The sequence below is a fragment of the Pipistrellus kuhlii genome, unplaced genomic scaffold (assembly GCF_014108245.1).
Source record: "Pipistrellus kuhlii isolate mPipKuh1 unplaced genomic scaffold, mPipKuh1.p scaffold_m20_p_20, whole genome shotgun sequence".
Lineage (NCBI taxonomy): Eukaryota > Metazoa > Chordata > Mammalia > Chiroptera > Vespertilionidae > Pipistrellus > Pipistrellus kuhlii.
The window spans coordinates 8,390,527-8,405,478 of NW_023425516.1; the positions used below are offsets into that span (position 1 = coordinate 8,390,527).

The 14,952-nt window shown below is 55.9% G+C and overlaps 1 protein-coding gene across 1 annotated transcript in view; it reads right to left on the reverse strand.

Annotated features, from left to right (window-relative positions):
* Positions 1-7,047: 7,047 nt before the first annotated feature.
* Positions 7,048-14,952, reverse strand: part of ST14 (ST14 transmembrane serine protease matriptase) — a 32,292-nt gene continuing 24,387 nt past the window's right edge. Inside the window, exons 11-19 of the mRNA XM_036449683.2 lie at positions 14,783-14,913; positions 13,797-13,901; positions 13,363-13,473; positions 13,122-13,235; positions 12,753-12,875; positions 11,784-11,970; positions 9,075-9,349; positions 7,795-7,931; positions 7,048-7,702 (exon numbers count right to left, since the gene is read on the reverse strand). Of these exons, the coding sequence (XP_036305576.1) occupies positions 7,541-7,702; positions 7,795-7,931; positions 9,075-9,349; positions 11,784-11,970; positions 12,753-12,875; positions 13,122-13,235; positions 13,363-13,473; positions 13,797-13,901; positions 14,783-14,913 (1,345 nt within the window). The 3' untranslated portion in view covers positions 7,048-7,540. The remainder of the gene's footprint in view (positions 7,703-7,794; positions 7,932-9,074; positions 9,350-11,783; positions 11,971-12,752; positions 12,876-13,121; positions 13,236-13,362; positions 13,474-13,796; positions 13,902-14,782; positions 14,914-14,952) is intronic.

The following is a 14,952-nucleotide window of genomic DNA, read 5'->3' on the forward strand; positions in this document are numbered from 1 at the left end:
GCATATGCCCGGGTTGTGGGCTTGAGCCCTAGTGGGAGGCATGCAGGAGGCAGCCGATCAATGATTCTCTCTCATCATTGATGTTCCTATTTCTCTCTCTCCCTCTCCCTTCCTCTCTGAAATTAATAAAAGTATATTTTTTAAAAAGAGAAAGAAATGGAGGAAGGCCCATGCCAGGGCTGAGGTTTCAATAGGAAACTGCACATTCGTGGAAAAACTAAGCAGGATTCACCCTAAGTGCCCAGGATGTGCCAGGTACAGCCTGCATAACCTCTCTCCATCCCTGCTTTCCCATCATCCCTGCTTCCCACGTCACATGTGACACCTGTGAGAACTCAGGTCTCCATCGGGGTCTGCTACACCACCCTCTGCTCTAGGCCCTGCGAACGCAGCATCGACCCATACAGAAGCCTGGCCCCCGGGGAGTTTATATTCTTGGGGGGGGAGGGCAGGGAGGGTCTAAGACCAACAATAGATAAGATCCACAGTGTCGTGGGCAGGTGGGAGGTGTCAGGGAGGATGGCCAGAGTGAGAGGCCATGGAAGGAAAGGTCCCAGCGGGGGAGGCAGGAGGACTCCAGGCAGAGGGCAAGTTCACGGCCTCAGAGGCCTGTGCCTGCTGCCAGGTTGAACTTTAAAAAAAAAAAAAAAAAATTATTGATTTCAGAGAGGAAGGAAGAGAAACATCCTTGATGAGATGAGAGATAATCCTTGATCGGCTGCCTTCTGCACACTCCTCACTGGGGATCAAGCCCACAACTCCGAGCATGTGCTCTTGACTGGAATCAAACCTGAGACCCTTCAGTCTGTAGGCCGAAGCTCTATCCACTGGGCCAACCAGCCGGGGCAGCCAGCTTGAACTGACAGGGGGCCGGGGCCCCTGCCCAGATGGGTTTTGTTTGAGGCCCCGGTGGCAAACGCCAAAGCAGAGCAGACCCCGCCAGAGACGAAAGGGTGATACAGCAACGAGCATGGAGGTGGTTTGTTGTTCAAGCAAATAGGCCTTTTCCTGGCCAAACCCCAGGAAGGCCAGTCCTCCCCAAGGGCAGGAGCAGGACGCTCCCAGTTAGAACAGCTCCAGGCCAGACCGGGCCTGGTTGAATGAATCTAGCAGCACCCAGCTTCTGCCAAACCGGGGTGGTGGGGCTGGAAGTTCCAGGGACATTTCTCATGTCCTAACACCCTGCTCACCACCCTCCCGCTTCAGGGAGCAGGCGCAGGTTTGGGTTTTGGGGGAACTTGAAGTTCCTCCCCCGGATCCACGCTTTTGGCTGATGGGAGTTGAAAATGCCACTTCAAAGACCTGCCGGCATCCAGTCCCCAGCCATTTCCTTTTCCGCAGGGGGTGACCACACGCCTACATACATGTGCACTAAGCCTGGGGCTGCACACGCACCGTAAGCACATGGAACCGGCCTTCAGCCAGGCAACACGCGTGGCGTTTGGGGGGCAGTTTCTTTTCCCCACGGACTTCCCTGCAGGTGAGAGCTTTGCGTCAGCTGCTCTGGAAAATGGCATTAAGTGGCTTTTAAAGAAATGGAGCAAGGGCTGAGGTTTCAACAGGAAACTGTACCCATTCGAGGAAAAACTAAGCAGGATTCATCCCAAGTGCCCAGGATGTGCCAGGCACATCCTGCATAACCTCTCTCCATCCCTGCTTCCCACGTCTCACGTGACACCTGTGAGAATCCAGGTCTCCCTCAGGCCCTAGGAGAGGCTGGGCCAGCCTTGGGGGAGATGTTAACTTCCCCTTGCATGCTGTAAGTGCCCCCAAACACACAGATATACATATGCGTATGCTTACACACACGTACCCACACTCAGCCGTCCCTCTGTGTCTGCAGGGATGGGTTCCAACCCCCCCCCCCCCCGAGATGCTCAGTAAAATGTCCTATTTGCAAATGACCTACGCACACCCTCCCATGAACTTTAAAATGGCTCTCCCAAATACCTAACACCATGGTAAATGCTACGTAAATCGTCGTGCCGTATTGTTTAGCGAAGAAAGACAAGAAAACAAGTCTGTACATCTTTAGTGCGATGCAAACACCCACCACCGTCGGCTACCTACACCGCCTATGCCAGCAACGGCATTAACTTTTTAGGGTCTTTTTGACCACAGAACCCGTGACTTCGGGGGGCTATGTCTGTGCACACACAAAACTTCTCTCCGTCAAAAGTGGGAATATCTGAAGACATGTGTGCTCTCTCCTTGGGTTGGAGGGCACCCCTGTAGCTCAGAATCACCCCCAACCCCAACCCCCACCCCCATCACTGCAGTCCTCCTGAAGCCCATGCCCTCTAAGAGCCTGCTCCCTGCCCACCACCAGGTCCTCCCTGTGGGGTGGGCCTGAGCTCCACCCCTGAATTACCTGGGACCAGAAGCCTGCCGTGCTCGGTGGATAGGGGCCGCGGTCCCCCTTTTCACACTCCTCTCCCCGCTGTCTGTGTCGGCAATGCCCGCCATCCTAGAGCCGGAGGAAATGCCTGGCTCTGTTCACAGGCGCCAGGTGGGAACGCTTCCCCTGATCTGCTGACTCTCACCTGGCCCGCTCCCTCCCAGCCATCGGTTACTGGGGAGCATCAGCTCCCGTGTGGGTGGGTGGGTGGGGAGGGGCGTTCCAGTTCTGCACAGGGAAGTATAGGCTGGGGTGGGTGGGAATGGAAGGGATGAGCAGAGCCAAGAACTAAGGAAAATTCGAGCAACTCCCCAGGTTTGCCCAGCATCCTCCCCACCCCTACCCCCGCCCCCGCCCAGTCTCCAATGGGCCCAGCCAGCACAACACTGAGCACCTGAGCTCCCGCACCTGAGCCCGGCCTCCCCTGCTTCTCCCCACGCTCCGTGCCCAGTGACCTGCGCAGTGATCTGAATAAGTTGTAGAACCTGTTTTCTTTTTCTTTTTTTTAAAGTATTTTATTGATTTTTTTACAGAGAGGAAGGGAGATAGTTAGAAACATTGATGAGAGAAACATCGATCAGCTGCCTCCTGCACACTCACTACCGGGGATGTGCCCACAACCAAGTTACATGCCCTTGACCAGAATGGAACCTGGAACCCTTCAGTCCACAGGCCGACGCTCTATCCACTGAGCCACACCGGTTAGGGCTGTAGAACCTGTTTTCAGTGTAGACTGCACGCTGGGTCCTGGTTTCCAGGGAATTGTAACACAGGCCTGTGAACTATCTAAGCACAGAGCAGAAGGGGCTCGTCAGCAAACTGCGGCTTGCGAGCCACCTGCAGCTCTTTGGCCCCTTGAGTGTGGCTCTTCCACAAAATACCACGGCCTGGGCAAGTCTATGTTGAGGAAGTGGCGTTAGAAGTTTAAGTTGAACCCCTGGTAGCAAATATGCTCACCTTTCCGGAGCCCAAAACTCATCTTTTTTCTTCTTAATTATTTTTTAATATGTTTTTTTATTGATTTTTAGAAAGAGAGGGGAAGGGAGAGGGAGGAGAGAGAGAGAGAGAGAGAGAAAAAAACACCAATGTGAAAGGGCAACCTTGATCAGCTGCCTCCTGCACGCCCTCCACTGGGGATCAAGCCTGCAACCTGGGCATGTGCTCTGACCAGGAATCGAACCAGCCACCTCTTGGTGCATGGGATGACACTCGGCCTACTGAGCCACACCGGCCAGGGCCCAAAGTTCATATTTTAGTAGCTGGGCATTCTTTGTATGAAACTCCCTGCTTTTGAGGTTCTAATCTCCACGCCGCCACTCCCCCCCCCCCCCCCCCCCACACACACACACACTCCACCGTGATCTTGTAGCTCTTTGGAAAAAAGCAGAGGCTGAGGATGCAAGAATGCCCTTTTTTATTTTATTTTTTAAATATATTTTATTGATTTTGTACAGAGAGGAAGGGAGAGAGACAGAGAGTTAGAAACATCGATGAGAGAGTCATCGATCAGCTGCCTCTTGCACACCCCCTACTGGGGATATGCCCGCAACCAAGGTACATGCCCTTGACCGGAATTGAACCCGGGGCCCTTCAGTCCCCAAGCCGATGCTCTATCCATTGAGCCAAACCGGTCCCGGCAAGAATGCCCTTTTTTAGTTTAACGAGTCCACATGCAGTTCCAGGGGAGGGGTCTGGCTCAGAGATTGGTATTCTCCATCTCGGGGGCGTGGGCAGGGAAACGCTGACACGTCCAAGGTGAAGGGCACATGCAGCGGAGTAGGCAGAGCGCCGGGGGAGAGGAAGAGTGTGGGCGGCATCTCCGGAAAACGCACACACCCTCCCGCGGGGAGCAGCTGTGACTGACCGTGGAAGAAACAGCCAGCGGAATCGGTCCTCCTCCGAGGGAAACAGCTCTGGGCATGGCTTCAGGGAACAATGGAGGGGAGGGGTGAGGACAGAGGGAGGCTCGGAGCTGCCCACACAGGACACTGGAACTGGGCAACAGGGAACAGGGGGCGAAGCAGGAAGGCATCATGGAACTCCTTAAAGCCCTAAGACCGTGATCGGCAAACTGTGGCTCTCGAACCCCATGCAGCTCCTTGGCCCCTTGAGTGTGGCTCTTCCACAAAACACCACGTGCAGGTGCACAGGTACAGTGCGATTGAAACTTCGTGGCCCATGCGCAGAAGTCGGTTTTCGGCTCTCAAAAGAAATTTCTTTCTTTCTTTTTTTTTAAAAATATATTTTATTGATTTTTTTTACAAAGAGGAAGAGAGAGGGATAGTTAGAAACATCGATGAGAGAGAAACATCGATCATCTGCCTCCTACTCACTCCTCACCAGGGATGTGCCCAAACCAAGGTACATGCCCCCAATCGGAATCAAACCAGGGACCTTTCAGTCCGCAGACCAAAACCGGTTTGGCTCTATCCACTGAGCCAAACCGGTTTCGGCTCAAAAGAAATTTCAATCGTGGTACTGTTGATATTTGGCTCTGTTGACTGATGAGTTTGCCGACCACTGCCCTAAGAGTTAGGGCTCCATTGAGCATCGTGTCATCTCTGGAGGCAGCTTAGGCCGCAGGGCGACTAGCGTGATATGCAGGCGCTGCTCTGAGGACCGAGCGAAGCTGCTCTTTCTTCTGCATCTTTCCTGGGCAGCGGGTGGGGCACCTGAACCTGAAGGTGCTCTAGACCGGCCTCCCCTGAGGTCAGCGGTGCCAGGCCCCACTCACTCCTCCTCTTTCCAAAGGGCTGCTCCAGCTCCCTCTCCTCTCCTGGCCCTGTCACGGCTCAGAAAGGGCTCCTCCTCCGAGAGCCAGGCCCATCCCTGGCTGCCAGCTGGGTCACAGGAGCCTGTGTCCCCGCACAGACGCAGAGGGAAGACCAGGGCACAAACCTGTGGGCATCTTCCCTCCCCGCCACCGAGGCCAAAGCTGAAGTCCCTGAAAGAGGCTTGAGCCGTCTTCCAGGCAATCCCACCGCGTAAGAGCAGGTGATAAACATCCACGCTCCTGCTTTGGGGATGAGCCTCACCTTTCTCCGGGTTACCTGCCGGCTTTCCAGGCTCCCTTCCTTACTGTTACCCTGAAGAACCCCAGCCAGGGACCAGGGCCTGACCCGAGAGCAGTTACCCGCCACCTCTCCCAGCTCAAGGGGCCTGCAGACCCCCAGAGCCCACACCACACAGGGAGCAGCGAGGGGGTCGGAAGAAGTCATTTCCACCTCCCAGTGGATTGCAGGCCTTCGCTCCACCCCCTCAGAGCCTCCTCAGGCCCTGCTCCTGCCCGGTTCACACCCTGTGGCCGCCTTAGGGTACCCAGAGATGCCACCTGTGCAAGGCTGCAGGGCGAGCTACTCCATTTATGCGGCCTGTACAAAATGAAAATGCAGGGCGCCTTGTTCAATAAGAATTTGCCCAGCCGGTGTGGCTCAGTGGTTGAGCATCGACCTATGAACCAGGAGGTCATGGTTCAATTCCCCATCAGGGCACACATGTCGGGGTTGCTGGCTCCATCCCCAGTGTGGGCCGTGCAGGAGGCAGCCAACCAATGATTCTCTCTCATCATGGATGCTTCTATCTCTCCCTCCCTCTTCCTCTCTGAAATCAACAAAAAGTATTTTTTTAAAATACTTTTCTGTTGATTTTTTTACAGAGAGAAAGGGAGCAGTATAGAGAGTTAGAAACATCCATGAAAGAGAAACATCGACCAGCTGCCTCCTGCACACCCCTTACTGGAGATGTGCCTGCATCCAAGATACATGCCCTTGACCGGAATCGAACCTGGGACCCTTCAGTCCGCAGACCGATGCTCTATCCACTGAACCAAACCGGTTAGGACCATAAAAAAGAATTTTTTAAAAAGAACTCCCTAAACTCTCCCTAGGTTCTTGACACTGTCCCTCTGGGTTACCCCAAGCAAGGAGAACATTTTAAATAATTAAGTAAAATGCAAAGGATCATGGATGGACTAGAGAGGTGAGAGCCTGTAAGCAAGGCAACACGACTCCTCCAAGGTCACAGGACCCCTCATGCCTGCAGGACCCCTTATGCCTGCATGTGTAAGCACACCTACGCCCCCACACACACACGTATAAGCACGCGCACATCTGTAAGCACATGTACACACACCGTTTATGTAACCACCTCCCCACCTACCGTACTTTTTGGACCATAAGACGCACTTTTTTCCAAGTGGGGGGAAAAAGTCCCTGCGTCTTATGGTCCAAATATAGCCTACACATATACTTTAAAAAAAAAGTTTTTTTACTTGCCCGGCTCTGTGTGCTTGCCTGGCTCTAAAATGGTTCTAAATGCTGCTGTTTACTTTACAGGATTGATTACATGTGTTTATGACTGGATGTTGGGTTTTAATGCACATAAAATATTTTAGGACACTATTTGTTTCAGAATCTTTTTTTCTTCATTTCCCTTCTCTAAAAACTGGTGCGTCTTATGGTCCGAAAAATACAGTAATGGAAAGTTCTACTTCCTCCTTTCTTTCCGAGACAAAGCAGGGCACCAGGCGCTGGTCTCAAGCTACAACCACAAGCAGAAACCCAGCCCTCTGGCCGGAGAAGGCCCTGAGCCCTGAGTCCCCCACTCCCGGCCTGGCTCCAGGGGCAGCCCCGCAGCAAGAACAAAACTACTTAAAAAGAAATAAAATCTTTTACTCAAACACACAAACACACTCTGCACCCCAGCTGGGAGCTGGTCCAGCCATTCGAGTCATAGGCCCGTCTGTCGCCCAGGGTCCTCCGGGCCCGGCTTCCTGACGAGAGTGTCCCCAGGACCACAGCGCCCAGCCTGCTCAGAGGCAGCATTGCGCTGGGCCTGGGTCCGAGGCGAGGAAGCAGATGTCCAGGGGAGGGCCCTGCTGCCCAGGGCTGGGGGCCCCCCCGGCTGCGGTCTCAGGCCCCCCTACCCCGCTCAGGTCCACGCCAGCATCCTCCCCTCCCCACCTCCCGGCCCCACCCTGGAGACTGAGGGAGGCGAGAGGCTCTGCCGGCTGCTCCTCCATCTCCAGAGTCCTGGGGCTTCAACTCCGTCTGTGGGGGGCCCAAGGCAGGGGCGCAGGGAGCGATCCCGTGCTCGGCCCGCCAGGGGTGCACGTTGGGGGTAACCATTGGATGGCCCCTGCCTCTACACCCCGGTCTGCTCTTTAATCCAGTCCCGGAAAATAGGGAGCCTCGTGTATACGCCCGGCTTGTCCCTCTGGGCGCAGCCTTCACCCCAGCTCACCACGCCGGCCTGGAAGATGCGCCCGTCCGACTCCACGCTGGACAGGGGGCCCCCGGAATCGCCCTGCGGAGACACAAGCCCTGATGAGTGTCCCGCCCACCTCCCCAGGCGTCCAGCACCCACCCGATGCCCAGTGCCCGGCGCCTGGCACCCACCTGGCAGGCGTCCACGCCTCCGCTCAGATAGCCCACGCACATCATGCGGGGGGTGATCTGCTGGGGCAGCAGCTTCTCGCAGGTCGTCTGGTTGATGACGCGGATCTCGCCCTTCTGCAGGATCAGCACCACAGAGCCTGGGGGTGGGGCGGGGGGCAGGGGGAGCTGAGCTGGGGGGGCAGGCGGGCTCCTGGGGCCACGCCACGTGGGGACCGCACCCTCCAAGGGGCTCCCACAGCAACAGCCGGACTAGCAACACCCTGGGCACAACCCGAGCTTGAGGCGGACACACGGCTATGGAACAGATGATGCATCTACCGCTGGATATGGAGTGGGCCCCAAAAGACACCCTTTCTCCCCGCCCCCGTGCACCATGGAACAGCCATGAGAATAAGGAACAGGAAGCGCCCTAACACTCAGTGGTTAGAGTGTCGGCCCTTGAACCGAAAGGGTCACAGGTTTGATTCCCAGTCAAGGGCATATACCTTGGTTGCAGGTTCCCCAGGGAGGGGTGCATGCCAGGAGGCAACCAATCAATGTATGTCTTTCACATCGATGTTTCTCTCTCTCTCTCCTCCCCTTGTCCCTTCCTTCCACTCTCTCTAGAAATCAATGGGAAAAATATTCTCAGGTGAGGATTAAAAAAAAAAAAGGAGGAAGAAAGCACCACAAAATGCCTTAAGTCAGATTATTTTGCTCTTTCCTCTCCATAGTCTACAAATTTCAGCAGTGGTCTGCAAACTGCGGCTCTCAAGCCAAGTTTTCCCGTCTTTTGACTAGTGAGTTTGCCAACCACTGACCTAGACACCTCTCCATTCCAATCATTACAGGCTGTTGTTGTTCCTTGTGATTAAGCCCTCTCCCAGTGGTTGGCAAACTCATTAATCAACAGAGCAGCAAACCGCGGCTTGCGAGCAGCCTGTGGCTCTCGAGCCACAGTTTGCCGACCACTGCTATAGAAGATCAGAACTAAGTGTTTCAACATAACATTTACCAACGAAGGGCCCTCCTGGAGGCAGAAGGAGAGAGGAGGCTTGGCTCCCACCACTGGTCCCGACGCAGGCCCCGCCCCACAGGCCCCTAAGTCACACTGCTCTCGCCAACACCCTCTTATCTTCATTTTACAGGCGAATAAACAAGCTCAGAGAACTCGCCAAAGTCACGCATCCAAAGCCCGGCCCTCCAGTCCTCTAAACCTCCCCCCCACCCCCCACAAACCCTCCCCTGACCCTGGACAGCCTGGTCCTCACAGAGGGGGCAGAAGGGGCAGGCCAGCTCACCTCCCTCGACGGTATGGCCCCAGCCGGTGACCCAGATGGCCTTGCCCGTGGGGAAGTCGTGCGAGGTGTCGGGCAGGCAGATGGGCCGCACTGTGTTGCTGTATTCCACCGGCCGCTCCAGCTCCAGCAGCGCGATGTCGTAGTCGAAGGTGAAGTCGTTGAAGGAAGGGTGGCTGATGATGCGCTTCAGGCCGCGCTCCTGCACCCCCGAGTCGCTGCGCTTGCTCTGGTCATGGAGGCCCAGGTAGGCCTTCCACATGGTGTGGTCGGAGTACCTGCAGGGGGAGCCAGAGAGCGCCCCGTGAGCCACCTGCTGCACACTGAGAGGGGAGTGTGGCTCCTGCTTGGCCACCACCCTCAGCTGGAAATTACTAGGTGCCTCCCACCACCTCACTCATCCCCCATTCCCTCTTTATATATATATATATATATATATATATATATATATGTATATATATATATATATATATATGTATGTATATATATATACACACACACACACACATATATATACACACACACACACACACACACACACACACACACACACATATATATATATATATATATATATATATATATATATATATAATTGATTTTTTTACAGAGAGGAAGGAAGAGGGATAGAGAGTTAGAAACATCGATGAGAGAGAAACATCCATCAGCTGCCTCCTGCACACCCCCTACTGGGGATTTGCCCACAACCAAGGTACATGCCCTTGACCAGAATCGAACCTGGGACCCTTGAGTTCACAGACCGATGTTCTATCCACTGAGCCAAACCGATTTCGGCCCCATTCCCTCTTTTAATTCATTTTTCATCTGTTTACAAAAAACAAATAAACAAAAAACCCTTATTGTATCTTACGAATCGCATCTTTCACAGAAGGAAAAACACAGACCTCAACCCAAAGGCTTTTCTAGCCCAGTGGCGTCTACTCTAGGTATCAACAGAATTGGAAGACCATTGAACTTGACCTATTGGGTTTGCTGCTGGTAGCAGGATCGCAGTAGCAATTCTGGAAGTGTCTCGTGTTTACTAGAGGGCTGAACACATCAGGATGAGACACTGATGGTTGGGGCCAAATTCTGATGTGGGAAAAGGGGGCCACCAACCAGAAGGGGGCAGAGGAAGCGCCCTGTGCTGCTGAATATATATATATTTCATTGATTTTTTTACAGAGAGGAAGGGAGAGGGATAGAAAGTTAGAAACAGCAATGAGAGAGAAACATCAATCAGCTGCCTCCTGCACACCCCCTACTGGGGATGTGCCCACAACCAAGGTACATGCCCTTGGCCGGAATCAAACTGGGACCTGTGAGTCTGCAAGCTGATGCTCTATCCACTGAGCCAACCGGTCAGGGCCAGAACTTGGTTTCTAAATATCCTTCTCCATTCAAAGGAACCGAGGCTCCTGGGAGAAATGGCTGTTTTCAGGTCTGGAGCAAGGAAACCATAAAGCCAGCCTAGACCATGTATTGAACGGAAGTGGGTGGGTTCTCAAACAATGATGAGCCAGCAGGGCAAGGTGCTCCCGGGCCAAACTCAGGATCCTCCAAACACGCACACACACAATAGGCTTCGTGGCCGCACACGCGGAATAGCAGAGAAGGGGGAACGGGAATCCAGGAGTTTACCCTGAGTCTAAGAAGTCATTCCCAAGAAATTAATGCGGAGGAGGAAAGGTATTCTTTACAGAAAAACCATCGAATAAACACAGAAGAAAGAGTGGACAATAAATCGCATTTTGTACCCACCACAGCAGTAACCAAAACATGCAAGAATCATGCCCTAACCGGTTTGGCTCAGTGGATAGAGCCTCAGCCTGTGGACTGAAAAGTTCCAGGTTCGATTCTGGTCAAGGACATGTACCTTGGTTGAGGGCACAATGGGGCGTGTGCAGGAGGCAGCTGGTCGATGATTCTCTCTCATCGATGTTTCTAACTCTCTGTCCCTCTCTCTTCCTCTCTGTAAAAGAAATCAATAAAATATATTAAAAAAAAAAAAAAAAAAGAATCATTGAGGAATGCTACAACCACCGGGTGAAAGATGGTTGGGGAACACAATATTCACACTGACTGAAAGTGTCATCCAAGATTACTTACTCACAGCCCTGGGGGAAGTACCTCTAAGGTGGGGAAACCCAGGGACACCACCTTAACCATGCAACCCGACTTTTCTCCCTCCCAGTCGGACACCATGTGCTTCCTGAGGACACAATATTACCGAGGCAGTGTTTCCTACGAAAATGTGTAACCTAACTCTAATCAAGAAACAACAATCAGCCCTAACCGGTTTAGCTCAGTGGATAGAGTGTCGGCCTGCAGACTGAAGGGTCCCAGGTTCGATTCTGGTCAAGGGCATGTACCTTGGTTGTGGGCACATCCCCAGTAGAGGGTGTGCAAGAGGCAGCTGATCGATGTTTCTCTCTCATCAATGTTTCTAACTCTCTATCCCTCTCCCTTCCTCTCTGTGAAAAATCAATAAAATATATTGAGAGAGAGAGAGACCTGTTTTCCTTTCTGCTGTGAGTAGCCGCATCCGAGGTGTCTGGGCCCTCCAGCCCGGCCCTGCCCCAGAGCCAGCCTAATCTTCACGACTCACAGACACAGGCCTTCCAACCCCAGAACCCACGGGAGGGGCTCCCAGAGCCCCCTACCCCCACCCTAACCTCACCCCCACCCTTGCTCCACCCCACCCCGGCTCACTTGAATCCTCGGTCATCGGCGAAGCAGTGCGCGGCGGACACCATCCAGCTGGGGGAGATGAGCGAGGCCCCGCACAGGTGGCCCTGGCCCAGCGCGTGCAGGCTCACCTGCCAGGGCCACTCGCCTTCCTCCGCGTCCTTGCCGCCGACCACCCGGGACTGCCTGCTGAAGGCCCGCAGCCCACAGTCTGCAGGGGGCCGGGGCCCGAAGGAAGAGCGGGGGGTCAGCGTGGGCACCAGCTCCAGGCACCCACAGCAGGCCCAGGGGGAGCCCACAGGGGGTGGTGTGTGGCATGACAGACCCTACAAGCGAGGAACTCTGAGCCTCGGACCCCACTGACTTTCATGGGGCCCCTTCCCTGCTCCCAAGGTCAATACCCTCACATTCTCCCTCTCCCCACCCTGCACAAATGCATTCGGGCGCCTGCAGACACCTGCCGGTTCGCTTAGATTACCAGGGGGCCATTTGCCTAGATTTCCCTGGCGAATGCTGAGGACACAGCTCAGAGGGAGCACAGGCGGGAGACAGGAAGTCAGAGAACAGCTGCCAGGCTCAGATCTGCCTTGGGCCAGGGCTTCTGGCGCACACACACACACACACCACACACACACACACACACACACACACACACACACACGAGGCTGCACACTAAAGCATGGGGTGGGGTGAGGGCTTGGGAAGCTGTGTCAGGGCCTGCCGTTCCCCTGTGGCAGGGGCCAGAAGCGGGGGCCAGCCCGGCACCCCCACCAGGACCAGGACAACAGAGGTGCCAGCTGCCCTGGGCCTTGCCTCCCGGACCAGAGCATGCCCATGGGGCAGTGCCCCCGTGCCAATCAACACATCGGCGAGGCCATCCTTTCTTCCGGGCAGCAGCCAGGGAAGAAGTGGGTGCAGGAGGCCCTGGCGGGTTCCGCCTCTGTCTGTGCCCACCCAGTGAACCCCCTGTGCCCGCGGGCGGGCCCCGCTCACCGCAGTTCTTCTCATCCGAGCCGTCGCTGCAGTCCTTCTTGCCGTCACACTCGGGGTTGGTCTTGCTCAAGCAGAGCCCGTTGTGGCAGCGGTAGGTGTGTTTGGTGCAGGTGACGACAGCCCCTGCGTGGGGAGCAGGACGTGGGGAGAGAGTCAGTCCCCCCGGGGACCTCCCTCATTGGCAGCCTGCCACCTGCCTGTCTATGCCCCACCCACCCACGCACCACACCACCGCACCCTGTCCTTCCAGCCCTGCCGAGGGCCTTCCACGTTCTGGAAGGTTCTCCCTCTGCATGTGAGAGCGCCTGGGCGGCTTCCGGGGAGCAGGAGGAGCCCCCCGAAGGCCGGAGGGTGGGGACCGGGCCTTACCGCCGCTGCACTTGGCCTCATCGGACCCGTCCCCGCAGCTGTCTTTCCCGTCGCACCGCTGGCTCTCGGGGATGCACTTCCCGTTGCGGCACCTGAAGGTCTTATCCGGACAGCCTGGGAAGCACCGAGCACTTTCAGGGTCGCAGTCCCGGCTGAGTGGACTGCTGGGAGCCGGGCTCCCCCAAGGCAGCCCCTCACGGGCACACCCCCCACCCATGGCCAGCCCCCCACGGGCACTCACTGCAGTCCAGCTCGTCGCTGTTGTCCCCGCAGTCGTTCACGGTGTCGCACACCCAGAAGAGGGGCTTGCAGAACTTGTTCTTGCACGTGAACTGGTAGGTGGCGTTGCATTCTGGGATGGGGGGAGGTGAGGGCGGCAGTCAGCTGGGGAGGCTCAGCGGGGGTCACTCACTGCCTCCCTGGGGACCTGGTCCCTGGGGAGCACCCGGTGCCCCCGCTCATCACCTACGGAGCCGCCTCAGCTCAGCAGACCCTGCGCTGCCTGCTCCGGGGGGCCAAGGCGCCCCACAGCCAAGCAAGGTGGGGGCTAGAGGTCTCCTCGGGGATGGGCTCACCCTCCCGCCACCTCAGGCTCCCTCCTTCCCCCCGGATCGGCTGGCAGGCCCCCGGGCACAGCCAGGGCCAGAGGGGCACCCAGCCCGCAGCCCCACTCACGGCAGTCGAGCTCGTCGCTGTGGTCGGCGCAGTCGGCCCAGCCGTCGCAGCGCAGCTCGTTCCCGATGCAGCGGCCCGTGTTGCACATGAACTTCCCGGGGCACGCTGCGGGGAGAGGACGGGCCTGAGGTCCGGGCCTCCCCGCTCCTCCGCGGCCGCTCCCCGCCCTCCCCGGAGCCGACCGCACAGCCACACTGAGGGCTGACGGAAAAGGCCAGCCTAGCCCTGAACGGAGAGGGGCAGGCTGGCGCGGGCCCCGAGGGCAGGGTCTCCAGGTGCACCAAGCGTGGCAAGGGGTTTCTTTTTATCTTTTAAAATATATTTTATTGATTTTTTTTACAGAGAGGAAGGGAGGGGGATAGAGAGCTAGAAACATGGATGAGAGAGAAAAACATCGATCAACTGGGATGTGCCTGCAAACCAAGGTACATGGCCTTGACCGGAATCGAACCTGGGACCCTTCGGTCTGCAGGCCGACGCTCTATCCACTGAGCCAAACTGGCTAGGGCTTTCTCTCTCCCTCTCCCTTCCTCTCTGAAATCAATAAAAATATCTTTCTTTAAAAAACGCATAGCCAAAACTGGTTTGGCTCAATGGATAGAGCGTTGGTCTGCGGACTGGCGGGAGGAAGGGAGGGTGTCCCAGGTTCGATTCCGGTCAAGGGCATGTACATTGGCTGCGGGCACATCCCCAGTGTGAGGTGTGCAGGAGGCAGCTGGTCGATGTTTCTCTCTCATCACTGTTTCTGGCTCTCTATCCCTCTCCCTTCCTCTCTGTAAAAAATCAATTAAAATATATATATTTTTAAAAAATGCATGCATGTGAGGTGGCCTTTTTCCCCTCCAGAGGCTGCTGGAGGGGCATGCACCTCATGCTCCCCGGGGCCTCAGGACGAGGAAGGCCCTGCGCCAGGAAGAGGCAGCCCGGAGCGTGCGGCCGGGGCCCTTCCCTGCCGCCGGGTCCCTCCTTCCGGAGACGCCACTCACGGTCACGGGAGTCGTAGGACAGGTACTCGGCCAGGAAGCCCGTGTCGGTGTAGGACTGGTCCGAGTGGAAGCGCACAGTCATCCTGCTGCTCTTGCTGGCGACCATAAACTGGGTCCTCTCTCCGCAGAACCTGGGGGGGGGGAGAGATGAGGGGAGGCCAACTGTAGGC